Source organism: Molothrus ater, chromosome 26 (assembly GCF_012460135.2).
Source record: "Molothrus ater isolate BHLD 08-10-18 breed brown headed cowbird chromosome 26, BPBGC_Mater_1.1, whole genome shotgun sequence".
NCBI lineage: Eukaryota > Metazoa > Chordata > Aves > Passeriformes > Icteridae > Molothrus > Molothrus ater.
Window position 1 is genome coordinate 3,218,656 of NC_050503.2, and position 15,472 is coordinate 3,234,127.

At 58.6% G+C, this 15,472-nt stretch overlaps 1 protein-coding gene across 7 annotated transcripts; it reads left to right on the top strand.

The window, feature by feature from the left end:
* Positions 1-33: 33 nt before the first annotated feature.
* TLE2 (TLE family member 2, transcriptional corepressor) lies at positions 34-15,023 on the top strand. Of its 7 annotated transcripts, none has more exons than XR_008508838.1 (20): positions 34-131; positions 221-306; positions 959-1,022; positions 2,069-2,113; positions 3,759-3,821; positions 4,037-4,111; positions 5,087-5,270; positions 7,256-7,272; positions 8,193-8,285; positions 8,607-8,651; positions 9,693-9,809; positions 10,806-10,947; positions 11,480-11,625; positions 11,954-12,030; positions 12,911-13,160; positions 13,361-13,608; positions 13,846-13,989; positions 14,073-14,223; positions 14,337-14,413; positions 14,496-14,607. XR_008508838.1 is itself a non-coding variant. In XM_054517329.1 (20 exons), exons 1-20 carry the CDS (start codon positions 108-110, stop codon positions 14,601-14,603), a joined length of 2,160 nt encoding a protein of 719 aa, XP_054373304.1. In that variant the 5' UTR covers positions 34-107; the 3' UTR covers positions 14,604-15,023. The 7 variants fall into 7 exon arrangements, 6 of the variants coding, with proteins under 6 accessions (XP_054373304.1, XP_054373306.1, XP_036255133.1 ...); XM_054517329.1 differs by having other exon boundaries at positions 14,073-14,227; positions 14,496-15,023; XM_054517331.1 differs by having other exon boundaries at positions 13,842-13,989; positions 14,073-14,227.
* The last annotated feature ends 449 nt before the right edge of the window (positions 15,024-15,472 follow it).

Below are 15,472 nucleotides of genomic sequence, written 5' to 3' on the forward strand. Positions count from 1 at the left end.
CCCCGCTCCCCGCCGAGCCCTGGCACCCCCGGGCCCCGGCGGGAGGAGCAGGCAGCAGCGCCCGGGGAGCGGCGGGGCCTGGCCGGGAGCCCTGAGGGGCGCTCAGGATGTTCCCTCAGGGACGGCACCCGGTAAGTGCCGCGGGGGCGGCGGGGCCGGGCCGGGCCGGGCCGCGGGGCCGAGCCGCAGCCTCCACAGCCGGGCTGTCTCTCCGCTGCAGCCCGGGCAGCCCTTCAAGTTCTCGGTGCTGGAAATCTGCGAGCGAATCAAGGAGGAGTTTCAGTTCCTGCAGGCGCAGTACCACAGGTGGGACCGGGGCCGGTGGGGCCGGGGCCGGGCTGGGCTGAGCGCGGTGGGATAACGGGGCTGGAGCGTTCGAGCAGCGGGGGAAGTGGGGAAGGAGGAGGTGGAGAGCTCCTTCAGGAGCACAATCATCTATCTGGTCTTTCCAGGAGCAGCTTTGGGGCCAGGCACTCAGCAGAGCTGCTGCTCTGCTGGTGCGACCCAACCTTGAATCCTAAAAGGATCAGATTTAGGAGGAGGCTCCGGAGGGGTGGATGGTGGTGACAGAGCCTCGTCCGTGCAGAAGGAGCTGGGGAAGGAGGAAGGGGAGAAGAGTTTGGGCTGGGGGACAGCATGAAAGCGACAGCTGGGGAGCCAGGTCTTGAGCAGGGGTCCCAAGGGGAGGATCAGCCAAATTTCCTCTGTCTGAGCCGGGGGTTGGGGCAGGGAGGGCACAGAGCTCTGGGTGGGTGCTACAGGTGTGTGCACAGCACAGCCGTGGGGTGCAGGTGCCCCGGGCAGGGTGTGTGTGTGTGTGACAGCCCTGCAGGTGCCCTGGGCAGGGTGGGTGACACCCCTGCAGCCCCAAGAGCACGCAGGAGATGTGCTGAGCTTGCCCCAGGGATGGGGCAGGGGCTGCAGGTCCGTGATTGGAAGCCCTGGGTCCCCTTTGCAGCCTGAAGCTGGAGTGTGAGAAGCTGGTGAGCGAGAAGACAGAGATGCAGAGACATTATGTCATGGTAAGCTGTCCCCCTGCCGTGTCCCCTTGTCCCCCTGAAGGGCTGTCCCCTCTGGGCTGCTGCCCTCACACACATCTGGGTGCTGGGGCTCCTCTCAGCCCTGCCCAGTGCTGACCTTGGGGCTGGGGAGATGGGAGGCAGGAAGGAGTTAATCACCATTTCTCTTGGTGCTCAGTGCTGCTTGAGCCCGGGAATCCTGCCATAGGTTTTGTCTTTTTTTTTTTTTTTTTTAACCTTTTTCTATCTGGCCTTGTAAGAGAGCTCCAGTTCTTCCCTCTCTCTTTCTCCCAAGGGGTGGATATTTAAGAACTGATGCTCCAAGGCTCGTGGTTTGGGTGGAAGGGGAAGGAGCAGGGCAGGAGCCCTCCACAGTTGCCAATGAAGGGTTAAAATGCCCCAGGACAGACTGACCTGGGCAGCAGCCAGAGCCTGTAGGAGCTGCTGGGAGGAAGAGGATGGGGACAGCAGAGCTGTTCCTTCTCCTGCAGCACCTGACCTTACTGGCCCCTCTGGGGAAGGGGGAACCCAAGTGACACCATCCAAAAGGCAAAAATATGTGAATTTGGGCAAAGCCCATCCTGGGGGGTGAACAGAGCCCTGCCTGTGAGGCTGGGTGTTGGTAATGCAGGTCATGTTCCTCTGACCCATCAGCTGGGAGCCCTCCCCACATCCTGGAGGCTCAAAGGGATTTCCAGAAGTGCTTTCCTGCCTTTGGAACAGGCTTTGCTGGAGGACAGCAGATCCTTTGGTGCCCAGGTGTGGGGATTGGGCTCACAGTCACTGGTGGCTGCTGAAGGGTGAAACCTGGAACAGGTTCCAAGAGCCAGGACAGGATCTGGGGAGGCAGCAGGACTGGCTCTCCTTGGCTTAAACAAATTGCGGGTGTAAACAGCCTGTGCCTGCTCCCTGCCTTGTCCCAGGCTCCTGGCACAGTGTCCCAGCCATTCCTCATGGGCTGGAGCAGCCAAACCCCGGGCTGGTCCTGGGCCAGCTGCTCTGGACAGCTCCTAACCAGGCTGTGCTGTGCTTTTTGCTTTTCCTCTCAGTACTACGAGATGTCCTACGGCCTGAACATTGAAATGCACAAGCAGGTAAATGCAGGGGGGCTGGGACAGCAGCAGGGGAGGGTGGGGAAGAGGAAGAGGTTGGAGACTTCGTTTGAAAATGATCTCCCTTGAGCCTTGCAGCTCTAATGGCTCTGAGTGACCCAGGGACTGGCTTGCAGAGGGATGCAGCAGTTGTCAGGATGTGTTATTGAGTTCCCCATCCCAAAGAGAAGCGCTCAGAGCCCTGCTGTGAGCCCTGGTGCCTCCCTGCAGTGCTTCCCTGGGGCCCCACTTGAAGGAGGGATGTGGAGGAAACAGCAGGAGCTAGAGCCCAGAGGCAAATGGATTGTCTTTCTTTTCTCTTTTTTTTTTTTTTTTTCTTAATCCCCTTTTCCTTTCCCAAAGCCAGAGGAGTGTTTTCACCCTTCCCTGGTTCCCCTTTTGTTCCAGCCTTAATTTGCTTTCCCTCTTCAGATTTATCAATCTAGTCATCATGGGCTCTCTGCCAGGGAAATTAGTTTGGACCAATGCCTGACAAAGTGGCAAGTCAACTGCCATATCCCTCCAGCTGGCTCAGCCCCTCCGAGTTTGCTCCTTTTGTTAGCAGGGAGCTGTGGTGGGGACCACATTCCTGCCACCCTTACACACCCCAAAATCCAGGGGGAATTGGGAACCAGGCGTGGCCCAAGCCAGGTGGGGCTGGGGGCTCTGCCCACGAGGTGGTGGCCAAGGGGTTGAGGAGCAGGAGCCCGGGCAGGAGGGGGTCCCAGTGACTGGGAGAGCAGCTGGGAGCTGCAGGTGAGCACAGGGCGCTGCTGGCTGTGGGGCACGGCAGGGAAATGTTCCCTTTGTTCTCCCTTGGCTCCCGGCCTGCTTTGACCTCTGCAGCACCGGTGGGGATTGTCAGAAACCTGAGCTGATAAAACCCTTCAGAGCAGCCAGCCCCGGGCTGCATTTACAGCAGGGGGGGGGTGTGCAGTTTTCCCCAGGAAATGTGGATTTTCTCTTGGAGAGGCTGGGCTGGAAGTCCCAGCCCCTTTCCTCGGAAGTGCTGCTTGCCCTGCTGTGGGTTTGTCTGCAACCACAGAGCCTCTCCTCAGAGGATGCACCGGGTTTTCTGCATTCCCCCGTGGGCAGGGGCAGCTCTGGGAGTGCTCTGAGCCTCTGAAGGAGCAGGGGGAGCTGTCGCAGGGCTTGATGGGGCTGGGAGTGGAGTCCTGCTCCGGGTCAGGGCAGGTACAACCAACAGAGCCTTGAGGGATTTGCTGGTGCCATTCCAAGAGGGCAGTTCTGCATCCTGCTTGCTCTGCCTGGCTTGGAGCTGCATGTTTGGGAAGGGAAGGCACAGGGAGGGCTCGCTGCCAGCGCCCGTGGCTCGGCTCCCCTCTGTCCCTGCCCGCAAAGCCAGGATGGGTTTGGGCTGAGCAAAGCCAGCTGGGCTGCAGGGACTGACAGCTTGGAGCTTGCCTTGGCCTGGGGCCACGCAGGGATTGAGACGTGGGGTCCCTCCCCTGTGCCTGGCAGCCCTGGGCAGAGCAGTTTGGGAAATCCCAGCAGGGATGCAGAGGCAGCAGGAGAATTTCCGTGGGTGGGGAGAGTTTCACTCCCTCTGCAGAGGTTGTGTTTGCAGGAGGGGGCTCAGAGCCCTCCAGCCATGGTGATACCTGCTGATTCCTGCTTCCTCCTTCAGGCAGAGATTGTCAAGAGGCTGAGTGCCATTTGTGCCCAGATCATTCCCTTCCTGACGCAGGAGGTAAGGAGGAGGCAGGGGGTGTGCAGCAGATTGATTTACCCCTTCCCAAGAAGCCAGAGCCGACTCCTTCCTGAACCACGGGAGGTTTTGGGGAAGAAAACTTCATGCCTGGGCTGGAGGGGAGGGAGAAGGGGCTCTGCAGGGAAGGGTGGGGCAGTGTGGAGCTCCCTAGGGGCAGGAGCAGGGTGTGACCACCCCTTGCCCTTCCTCCCCAGCACCAGCAGCAGGTCCTGCAGGCAGTGGAACGGGCCAAGCAGGTGACCATGGGAGAGCTCAACAGCATCGTCGGGGTGAGTTGCACAGCCTGGCTGGGGCCAGAGATTCCTCCCTGCCTGGGGCTTTGGGCCCTGCAGTGATAGGGGAGATTTTTACTCTTAATACACCCATGTTTTTACTATTTTGACACACCCATTATTTACTATTTAAGGATTTTTACTATTTTGACACACCCATTTTTTTACTATTTAAAGATTTTTACTATTTTGACACACTTTTTTTTTTACTTTTTTACTATTTAAGGGCCTTTACTATTTTGATACACCCATTTTCCATTTTTTACTGTTTAAGGGTTTTGACTATTTTGATGCACCCATTATTTACTATTTAAGGGGTTTTACTATTTTGACACACCCATTTTTTTACTATTTAAGGATTTTTATTATTTTGACACACCCATTATTTACTATTTAAGGATTTTTACTATTTTGATACACCTTTTTTCCATTTTTCACTTTTTAAGGGTTTTGACTATTTTGACACACCCATTTTTACTATTTAAGGTTTTTTACTATTTTGACACACTCGTTTTTTACTATTTAAGGTTTTTTACTATTTTGATACATCAATTTTTTACTATTTAAGGGTTTTTGCTATTTTAATGCACCCATTGTGATGAAGGGATTTGCCACGGTGTCCTGAAGGTGTTGGGTGCCCTGTGGGACACCCCCTGAGCAGGGCACAGCCGTGCCTTGGGGTCGTGTCTGCAGCAGGGAGGGAGCCACGGGTGGAAGGGGCACGGGAGGAAAACAAAGTCCAGAGGGAGAATAAAAGAGGCTGTGCTGAGCCTGCTGAGCCCAGACAGCCCCGAGGGAAGGGGCAGGGGTGTGACCCAGCCTGTGCAGCCCCCAGAGCTCCGCTGTCCCCTCCCCATCCCCATCCCTGTCTCCTCCCATGAGCTTCGCATCGCAGCCCGCGGGGAAGGGAGGGGAGGGCCGGGCCGTGGCTGCCTCCTCCACATCCAGGACCATTTGCTCTTTCTCTTTCAGCAGCAGCAGCTTCAGCAGCTCTCCCAGCACGCATCCCCGCTGCCGCTGGCACCCCACCCCTCCAGCATGCAGCCCCCCAGCCTGAGCGGGGCCAGCTCGGGCCTCCTGGCCCTATCAGGGGCACTGATGGCTCAGGTTCAGCTGGCCAAGGAGCACAGAGTGGCCCAGGATGGGGAGAACAGAGGTAAGGGGAAGAAGCACAGCTGGGTTAACCCTTTCAAGGCTGGGATGCTGCCCTGCCTCTTTGCTGAGGCTCCTGGCTGCTGCATCCCCGGGGATGGCAAATTCGTGGAATGGAATGCCTGCAGCCCCAGGAGGCTGGCTGTGTTTGTGACTGCTCTGCAGTGAAGCTGTGTGTGCAGCCCTGGGCAAGTGTTTGTGCACACACACGGCTCTCCCTGCTCCCCTGGGTGTTTCCAGTGCATGAGGCAGCTGGGAGATCCCCACCACAAAAAAATCCTCTCTTTTTACATCAAGATCTGATACTTAAAGATGAGACTTTTAAGGAAAATACTGTTGCAAGCCTCTGGTAGAAACTGTGACAGCCACAAGCCTGGGGCAAGGAATTCAGAAAGCAGAGCCTCATTGGGTGTGTTGTGCCGTGTAAATTACACTAATTCCTAGTCCAGATGGGTGCCTCCTCCTGTCAGGATCAGCGAGTGCCTTCCAAACATCATCAATATTTAATCATCGTTAAATCAGTGCTCTGAATGCTGCTGGCAGGCCTGGGCCAAATGAGTAACTGTGCCCAGCTCTGCTCGTGGCCTGTTGCACAAAAGAGGAGCTGCTCTGAGCTCCAGTCACCTTTTCAGAGCACAGGCATGGAGTGGCTGTGCTGAGGGGAGGCTGGGACAAGGAGAGAGAGGCTCTGTGAGCTAGAAACAGGCAGCCAGGTTTAGCAGCAGTGATGTTTCCCTGCACACTCCCCTGGGGAAGGTGCTGACTGAAATGCACTTGGGTCAGGACCCCAGAGCAGCAGCAGAGCCAGGCACTGGGTGGGGTTTGCTGCAGGTTCTCATGGTCTGGCTTGGCCTGGAGGATTTCAAGGTGGTGAAAAGAGCAGCAGGAAGCTGTCGGTGGCAGCTCTGCCCCCCCCTGCACACAGCTGTCTGCAGCTCAAATCCTGCCCGTGTTTCTTTAAGGATGGCTTCCACAAAGGAGGAAAACAAAGTCCAGAGAGAGAGAGAGAGAATAAAAGCAGGCTGTGCTGTGCTGAGCCTGCTTAACCCTCAGAGCCCAGGCAGCCAGAACTTCTCTCAGCCTGGGTGTCTGGCTGTGGTGAGGGCCATTCCTTATTAAAAAAAAAAAAAAAAAAAAAGGAAAAGATTGAAATGCTCCATCTGTCTGGGGTTAATCCTCAGTGCTCTGCCATAGTTAGCCAGAGCTGGTGTGAGTCAAGCTGAGCCAGGGGTGCACAGGGCTGATGGCAGGCATCTGGTCCCACTCCAGACCACGGCCTTGGAGCAGTGCCCACAGGAATCCCTCAGCTTCCCATCCCTGCCTGCCTCTTCTTGCCAGCAGGGACCTGGACTCGTTCTCTCTGAATGCTGGTGGATCTTTAGGAGCAAAAATCAGCCAGGGAAGGTTGCTGAAGCCCAGCCCACAGCCCTGTGCTTGGATTTGCAGTAAATGTGTTCCCTGTGCTTGGATTTGCAGTAAATGCCTGGCACCCCTTCCCTGGGCTCAGGGAAGTGGACCTGCTTTGCTGTGCATGTCCAAAAGCCTCAGAGAGTTTCCAAGCAGGGCTTTTAGGCATGGCTTCCTAAGGAAATGGGATGGGTGTGATTCAGAGGAGCTCAGCTGGCCAGCTCTCCCCTCCTGGGGCCTTTGGATCTGTTTTCATGTCTAGGGAAGGGATTTCAGAGCTGGGATAAGCTCTTGGAAGGAGGTGGGTGGGCAGAGGCTCTCCTGAGGGGCACCAAAGTGCTGACCTCTCTTTAGACAGCACAGAATCCACACTTCAGCTGGGCAAAGTGGGAAATCTGGTGTGATTTGTTTGTTTGTTTTCTAAACCTGTGTCCTGCTCTTTCCTGGTTTGCCCTGCTGTGCCCCTCTCTCCTTCCTGCCTGGGTATGAGGGGCACAGGCTTGGCATTAACAACCTCTCCCTGTCCTCCCCTCTGCTCTGCCATGGACCTGGGATGTTCTCCCTGCTGCTGCCTGGATCCAGAGCTCACCCCAAGCCAGGTAAGTTGTGACAGGCCAGTGGCCTCAGCTGGCCCTGATGCCATCTCCAGTGTGCTCCAAGCTGGCCACTGGCTCCTGGGAAGGAAGGGATGGGGCTGCTGGGTGAGCTTTGCTGGCCTGGGTGGGCTGTGTTTGCATCAGGGTTTTGTAACTGAAGCTTCTGGGCCACCTCAATTCAGTCTTTGCTGATGCAAGGAGCTAAAGATCAAGGGCTGCTCCCAAAATAACCAGCTCTGTCCTTTTCAAGGAGTTTCCAGTTTAGGAATCATTCTGAACAGGTCTCAGAGCTCTCAGCCCCTCTGCAGTCCTTGGCTGCCCCCTCCCTTTTAGGATCCCCCCCAGTGCCAGAGCTGTGACTCCCTTCCCAAGCTCCACAGTAGCTCTGCAGAATCCAGGGTCCAGGCAGGGGAAGGAAGGGTTAATGATCTCTGTTGGGGAAATGCAGGCATTGATCTGTAGGAGAGGAGGTGTCTGTGATGCCATCACTGCCCAGGCACCCAGGAGCAGTCAGCTGCAGGGAGCCCTGGCATGGGGCATCTCTGTCACCTTCTGGCTGCATTGTCACCAGTGTGGGGATGCCAGGGCACGTGTGACACCCCTGCAGCTGCCAGCAGCACCTGGGGGAGGGCTCTTCTTCCTGCCCAGCCCCATTCTGCTTCCAAAACCTCGTGGCAGGGTTGAGGTGAAGCAAACACAGCTCCAGTGGGGATTTTCTGCTCCACCCTGGCTCGTTGTGTCTGCAGGGGTGGATCTCCCTTGCTTGGTTCAGGATTTGGGGTTCTGGGCTCTTTCCCAGCATCCAGGGAGATGCTTTGGCAGGATGGAGTTGGTCATGGAGCAGGGCCTGGCCCCACTGAGAGCTGAGGGGTGCCTGCCTGCCCTCAAAGTGGCTCTCACACCTTCCTCTCCCTCTGCCTCAGAGCGTTTCTTCTTCCCCTGCCGAGAGCCTGCAGGACGAGGAGCGCACGGGGCTGAAGAGGAAGAGGGAGGAGAAGGAGCTGCCTGGGCATTCTGTGAGTGCCCCAAGGGCTGGGGCTGGCAGGGCTGGGCTGGGGAGGGGGCTGGGCAGCCCTGTGCCCACCCTGCTGCACCGGGCTGCTGTGCTGGGAGCAAGAACAAAGCAAGTGAGGAGCCCCAGGGAGGCTCCTCAACCCAAGGCTGGGTCACTGCCAGCAGGACGTGGCTGGTGTTGGTCCAGGGAGGGATGTGCAGGAGAAAATGGGTCCAGGGAGGGATGTACAGGAGAAAATGGGTCACTCTGGGGCAGAACACAGAGCCTGCTCCAGCATCTCCCTGCCCTGACTGAGCCCTTCTGGGTTTCTCCCTCCTCACAGGACAGCGATGGGGACAAGAGTGATGACAACCTGGTGGTGGATGAGGTAAGCCCTTAGGGCCTGTCAAGGCATCCTGCTCCAGCTGCAGTGGTTGGGTTTAGGACTCTGGTTCCCCAGCTTTGGGGTTCTTCAGGCTGCAGCTCGTTGTGCTGGGCAGCAGTGGCCAGCCAGGACACGTGCCAGCCCTGCTCCAGTGTGTTGTGCCAGCCAAGACTGATTCCACTCCCACTGCTCTGGGAAAGCTGTGCCAGCCAGGGCTCAGCTTTGCCAGCCACAGGCTTGGCTCTGCTTCACAATCCCCTGTCAGCCCCTCTGCTGCAGCATCCCATATGGGGAGGCTGATAAGCTGAGATGAGAGCTCCATGGAGCTGGGCTTGCTGCTGGCAGCTCCTGTGGGTGGAGGTGGCAGGAGCCTCATGGCCCTGCCAGCCCCATGCCTCGGGCCCCTTCCTGCCCTACCTGGCCCTGCAGCAGCCTCAACTTTAACTCACCTCACTGAATTCCAGTCTTCTGCAGTGGAACTGCCACATGCTTCTTGACTGAGGCACACCTGACAGAACTTGATCCCAGCCACTGCTGTTCTTGGTGAAGATGTTTTGGGGATGTGCTATAAGCCCCTTAGAAGACAGAGGGGAGAGAAAGATATGAAGTCTTTCAGGGCTTGTATTTTCTTAGGAAGTGGCACAAAAAGGAAGATCAGGAGGAATTTCTGCAGCAAATGAGGCTTATGAAAGCTGCTCATTGTGCTGATAAAAAGTCACAGACCTGGTTGAATGGGAGTGCAAGAGCTGAGGGGTGGCCTTGCCTCTGAAATGGCAGCCCTGTCTCAGCTCCTCATGTGTGTTGATCCCCATCCCTCCTTGTGAAGGCATCCCTGGCCACCAGCGTCCTCTGAACCTGCTGTCACCTCTCATTTTATCCAAAGAGAAAAACCGAGGCCGTTTCTCATCCAGGAGAGCAGAACGCAGCACGGATGCTCCTCATTCAGACCGAGGGCACTGGTGGGGTGGTGGTGCTGGCTCCCCAGGGACCCTGCCGTCCTACACAGGGGGGTTCCTGCTTCCCACAGCGCTGTTCTCCCCCCAGGACCCGCCCTCGGAGCCCGGCAGCCCCGGCCGCCCCCCCAGCCGCCCGTCCCGCCGGGAGCTGCCCGGGAGCCCCGCGTCCGTCGGCTCCAGCGGGGAGCGCCGGGAGCAGAGCCCGGTGAGGAGCCCCGGGGCTGGGGGTGGGCTCTGGGGCCGGCAGCGTGGCCGGGAATTTCTCTCCATGGTCAGTCTGAAATGCCGTATACAGCCGGATAGAAATGCCAGGGTTGTGCCCATTGGGGACAGATCCGTGCCCTCGGGGCAGGGTGAGTGCTGCTGGGCACAGCACAGCTCTGCGGTGTTCTCCACCCGCCTGCCTGCAGGATTCCCCAGAGCTGCTCACAGCAATTGATTTTTCCTCCTTTTTTTTTTTTTTTTCCCTTGCTTCTGTGTGTGGGTTTTGTTTTTTTTTTTTTTCCTTCTTCCTTGCCAAGCACCAGTCCAGCGCTCAGATTGAAACATCAGCATGTGGGAAGGGGGAGGGATGTTTCTGCCACTCCTTGGCCTCCCAGCCACCGCAGGGACCGAGTGATATGTCCCCCCATCTGGGGTCAGGAGCCAGCTGGGGGCTGTGGGCAGCAGCGAGCAGCAGCTCCCCAGCACAATCGGATTAGAGCAGACAAAGCGCCCTGAGCAATCTGCCAGCACAGCACGTAGCTTTTCTCTGTTATTAATTTTTTTTTTTCCCCTCCTTTGCTGGTGTCGACAAAATCCCCAGACAGAAAAAAAAGCAGAAGAAATAGGAGAGGCAGGCAGGGAAAAAAAAAAAAAAGGCAAGGAATGAAATAGTTGTGGGGATTGGAGAGGCCAGTTCATGCCAGGCATCCTCTTGGTCCCAAACTGGGGATGGGGGTGCCCCTCCATGCAGGAGGAGTTTGGCTTGAGGGAGCAGTGCTTGAGGGTCGGGGCAGTTTGGGGTGACCCAAAGCTTGCATGGAGCATTTGCAGCTGTGGGGAGAGCAGGGACATGTGAGGGGCAAAGGAGAGGGGACCTGGATGGCCAATCCTTGTCCAGCTCCATCCAGGAGCTCCTTCCACCCTCCAAGATGTGGAGGCTGCTGGCCCAGGCTCTGCTCCCACAGCTGAAGCTGCTCTTCTTTCCTCTGCTGCACAGACCCACTCAGTGGCCAGCACTGCCACCTCCAAGCCTTCCTCTTCCTCACCATCCCTTGACTCCCTCACGCCTGGCCCCGGACCCAGCTCGGCCGTCGCTCTCCGGCTGCCCCCGGCCAAGGTCCCCAGCACCGACAGTGTCAGTGAGTGACAGGGACAGCACAGGGGGGTCACTGAGTGTCCAGGGGGGTCACTGAGTGACAGGGACAGCATGGGGGGGTCACTGTCCAGGACAGCTTGGGGGGGCGGTATGTGTGTCACTGAGTGTCCAGGACAGCACAGGGGGTGTCACTGAGTGTCCAGGACAGCACAGAGGCTGCTCTGCTCTGCTCGGGTGGGATGGGATGGAGGGATTCAGGACCCTGTTTGCCACCAGCAGAACTGGCAGGGCCATTTTACTCCACAAGATCAGAGCTCTGAACCATGGCCAAGAGGAGCCCCCCTGCCATTGCCACACACCTGCTGGGCTCAGACCTGCCAAGGGTGGTGGTTGGGCTAGAGCAGGGGTTTAATCTCTTTTTCTCTGCTGAATTGTCATTTTGGTGGGGCTGCACGAAGCTGACTGCTTCAGGCCTTGGCTGTGGGGGTCGGGGGGGGTGGCTGTGCAGTCACCAGGTGTCCCCCCCTCTCCCCCGGGTGACGCCAGGGCCAAGCCACGGCTCTCTCCTCGTGCAGCTCTCCGCAGCCCCCTGAGCTCCTCCAGCCCCTTCACGTCCTCCCTGGCCATGGTGCCCCACGCCACCCCCAGCCTCTGCATGGGCATCCACCTGTCAGTGCCCCAGGCCAGCAGCACTGGGCTGCTCTACGGCCGCTCCCCCGTGGTGAGTCACACAGGGAGGGGGACTGGGTGTGCTGGCTCTGCTGCCTGTCCCCTGGGCAGCATCTGGGACTTCAGCTGGGGTTGCAGCCATAGGAAGGGCTCCCTTGCACAGGTGGTGGGATGTGGGGCTGGTGGAATCTTCAGAGAAGCCTCTGCTGGTTCCACTGGTGTTTGTGGGAAGCTATTTTGGGTTTTCTCACTGCATGGGAGGACACAGCGAGCAGGGAGCTTGCATAGGGTCAAGCTGGTCCCAGGGTGTGCAGGGAAAGGCCAGAGCCCAGCTTTGGTGTCCTCTGCTCTGTTCCTCATGTGCCCTTTGCTTTGTGCAGGTGGCGTTTGAGTCTCACCCTCACCTGAGGGCCTCCACCCTCTCCTCTTCACTCCCCACCATCCCTGGAGGGAAACCGTAAGTGGCTGCAGGGAGGGTGGGGGCAAGGGGCTGAGGTGGCTGCTGGGAGCCTCTCCCTCCCAAGGGCTCACCTGAGGGGGAGCTGCTCTCCAATCCTGAATCCAGTGCTGCCATTTCATTGGCAGCTGGAACTGGGTAATTAAACCCCTCATTAGCCAGGGCATAATGGGCACCTTCCACCTTTTGGCTTGGGCACATTCCACCTTGCCTTGGGCACATTCCATCTTGGCTTGGGCACCATCCACTTTGGCTTCAGCATGGCTAAGAGAGATCACCTCCTGCTCTTGGGCCTCACACAGAGGTGGTTTAAGCCTCTTTTCTGCTCCCTTCTCGTGCCTTCTCCGTCCATGGTTCTGACTCCAAACTGTGGTGGATGAGGGCTGTGTTGGAGGAGGGGGTGTGGTGGCTTGTGGGGGTGAATGTGGGCTGTGTGGACAAGCTGAGGGCAGCAGGGAGCAGAGCCTGGGGGAAAGCTGGGCTGTGCCTGTTGTGTGCCCAGCTGGCATCGCTGGGTGTGTTCTGCTCATGGCTCTGACTCCAATCTGTGCTGCCTCTGTTGGACCTGCGGCCCCTGTCCAGGCAGGATCCTACTGTGCTTCTCACTGCTCTGCTCCCCTCCAGTGCCTTCTCCTTCCATGTCCTCTGCCTCCAAACCGTGCTGCTTGTTGGTGCCACGTGCCTGTGGTGCCCGTTGGACCCATGTGGCACCAGCCCCTGTCCATGCAGGATCCTGCTCTGCTTCTCACTGCTCTGCTCCCCTCCAGTGCCTTCTCCTTCCATGCCCTCTGCCTCCAGACCACGCTGCCTCTGTTAGACCTGCATGGCCCCTGCCCAGGCAGGATCCTGCTGTGTTTCTCACTGCTCTGCTCCCTTGCAGTGCCTACTCCTTCCACGTCAGCGCTGACGGGCAGATGCAGCCGGTGCCTTTCCCCCCCGACGCCCTGCTGGGCTCCGGCATCCCCCGGCACGCGCGGCAGCTGCACACCCTGAGCCACGGCGAGGTGGTCTGTGCTGTCACCATCAGCAACTCCACCAGACACGTCTACACCGGGGGCAAGGGCTGCGTCAAGGTCTGGGACGTGGGGCAGCCGGGCACCAAGACGGCCGTGGCTCAGCTGGACTGCCTGGTGAGGAGGAGGAGGAGGAGGAGGAGGAGCAGGAGTGCCTTTGGGCTGGGGCTGGCAAGGGGAATGTGCCCCTGCTGCAGTGGAGGGAGCAGAGGGGCCTTTCCCAGCTGCAGTGGGAGAAGGAGAAGTGTCTCCTGCAAGGCCCTGTGTGCTCATCATGTCCTCCCTGCCTTGCCCTGCTGCCTGTCACCCCCGTTCAGAACCGTGACAACTACATCCGCTCCTGCAAGCTGCTCCCCGACGGCCGCAGCCTGATCGTGGGGGGGGAGGCCAGCACCCTGTCCATCTGGGACCTGGCAGCCCCCACGCCCCGCATCAAGGCTGAGCTCACCTCCTCTGCCCCCGCCTGCTACGCCCTGGCCATCAGCCCTGACGCCAAAGTCTGCTTCTCCTGCTGCAGCGACGGCAACATCGTGGTGTGGGACCTGCAGAACCAGACCCTGGTCAGGTGAGTTTGGGGCAAAGGGGCTGCAGGCCAGGACTGCTGGGGACTCCTGGGGCCAGCATCCCCTCAGTCCCTGCAGCATGTCCCTGCCTGTCCCTGGGTGTGACCCTGGCCATGGGACAGTGCCTGTCCTTGCACTCCTCACTGCTGGCTGCTGCCCTGCCCATGCTCCGTGCTGCAGGTGCTGCCTGCCCTGCCAGCTGTGCCCTCTCCCTCTCCATCTCCCTCTTTCCCAGGCAGTTTCAAGGCCACACAGACGGTGCCAGCTGCATTGACATCTCTAACTATGGCACCAAGCTGTGGACAGGGGGGCTGGACAACACCGTGCGCTGCTGGGACCTGCGGGAGGGCCGGCAGCTGCAGCAGCACGACTTCAGCTCCCAGGTAGGGCTGGAGCCCTCTGGCAGCACCTGGGGCCAGCTGGCACCTGCTGCTGGGCCACCCTGTGAGCCTGTGTGTCCCCTCAGATCTTCTCCCTGGGCTACTGCCCCATGGGAGAGTGGCTGGCCGTGGGCATGGAGAGCAGCAACGTGGAGATCCTGCACGTCACCAAACCTGACAAGTACCAGCTGCACCTCCACGAGAGCTGTGTCCTCTCTCTCAAATTCGCCTCCTGTGGTAGGCAAGGGCCCTTTTTACTGCCTGGGCTGTGGATAGCCTCAGCTTTATCCCTGTGGTTTACCCCTGAATGGTGTTCCAGCTGCTGACACCTACTTTGTCTCCTGTCCCAGGAAAGTGGTTTGTGAGCACGGGGAAGGACAACCTGCTCAACGCCTGGCGGGCGCCCTACGGAGCCAGCATCTTCCAGGTGGGCTGAGGAATCTGTGCAGGGGGATTGTGGTGGCTCCAGGCACCAGCCCTGCTCTCACCTCCTGCCCTCTCACTCACAGTCTAAGGAGTCCTCGTCAGTCCTGAGCTGTGACATCTCTGTCAACGACAAATTCATCGTTACGGGCTCTGGTGACAAGAAGGCCACAGTGTATGAGGTGGTTTACTGACTCCTGTCACCATCAGCAATGGTGGCACACCTTGCCCAATGCCACCATGGCTCACAGAGGCCTCCAGTGCTGGACCTGCCCTCCTGCAGCTCTACTTTCCCTCCTCCTCCACTGCTTTCTGCACCAAACCAAGGCTCCAGCCCCATCCTCCTGCCCTGGTTCCTGCAGGAGGTGAGGGCTGGGTGTAATCTGGCATCTCCTGAGGCTGGGCAAAGGCTGGGCTGGACATCCTGGCTTCTGTCTGTCCCTCAGGCTGGCTGCACAGGGAGCTGCACAAAGCCTGAGAGCATGTGTCTCCTGAATTACTGCTACTGACTTAACAGCACCCATTTTCTGCTGCAGAAACAGCTGTAAATTATCAGTAAAGAAATGTATTTAACTATGTTTTCAATCCCTTACTAATAAAAAGGAACAAAAGAAGGGCTGGGCTGGCTCTGAGCAAGGACCTTTGCCAGCCAGTGCTGCCAGCTGTGCCAAGGGCTGGGCTCTGCAGGGTGTCCTGGGGGGCTCCTTTTGGTGACAGAGGTGTGGCTGCTGGCCTGCCAGGGCAGCCCCAGCTCCAGCAGCGCTCTGTGGTGCCTGTGGTGAGCTGTGGCTGGGGGCAGGAGCCCAGAGCAGCTGCCACACCACAGCCCTTGGCAGCCCCGGGCTCCTGGGAGCAGCCCTGCTTGCCCACGGCAGTGCTGGCAGGCAGCCAGACCGATAAGGCAGGCGCTGAGTGCTCGCATCTCATTTCCTTCACAAACCACTTCCTCCAGGGCTGGCCTCTCCTCTCCCCCACACCCACAGAGCCCGAGGCTGCTCCACTGGGGCATGGCAGAGCCAGCACCACGCTGTGCCCACACTGCTGCTCCCCAGCAGGGCCAGCG

Coding starts and splice junctions, on each gene's coding strand:
- TLE2 (XM_054517329.1), top strand. CDS start 108: ATGTTCCCTCAGGGACGGCACCCG. Junction 307..958: donor CTGCAGGCGCAGTACCACAG/GTGGGACCGGGG, acceptor TCCCCTTTGCAG/CCTGAAGCTGGAGTGTGAGA. Junction 8,286..8,606: donor AGGAGCTGCCTGGGCATTCT/GTGAGTGCCCCA, acceptor CCCTCCTCACAG/GACAGCGATGGGGACAAGAG.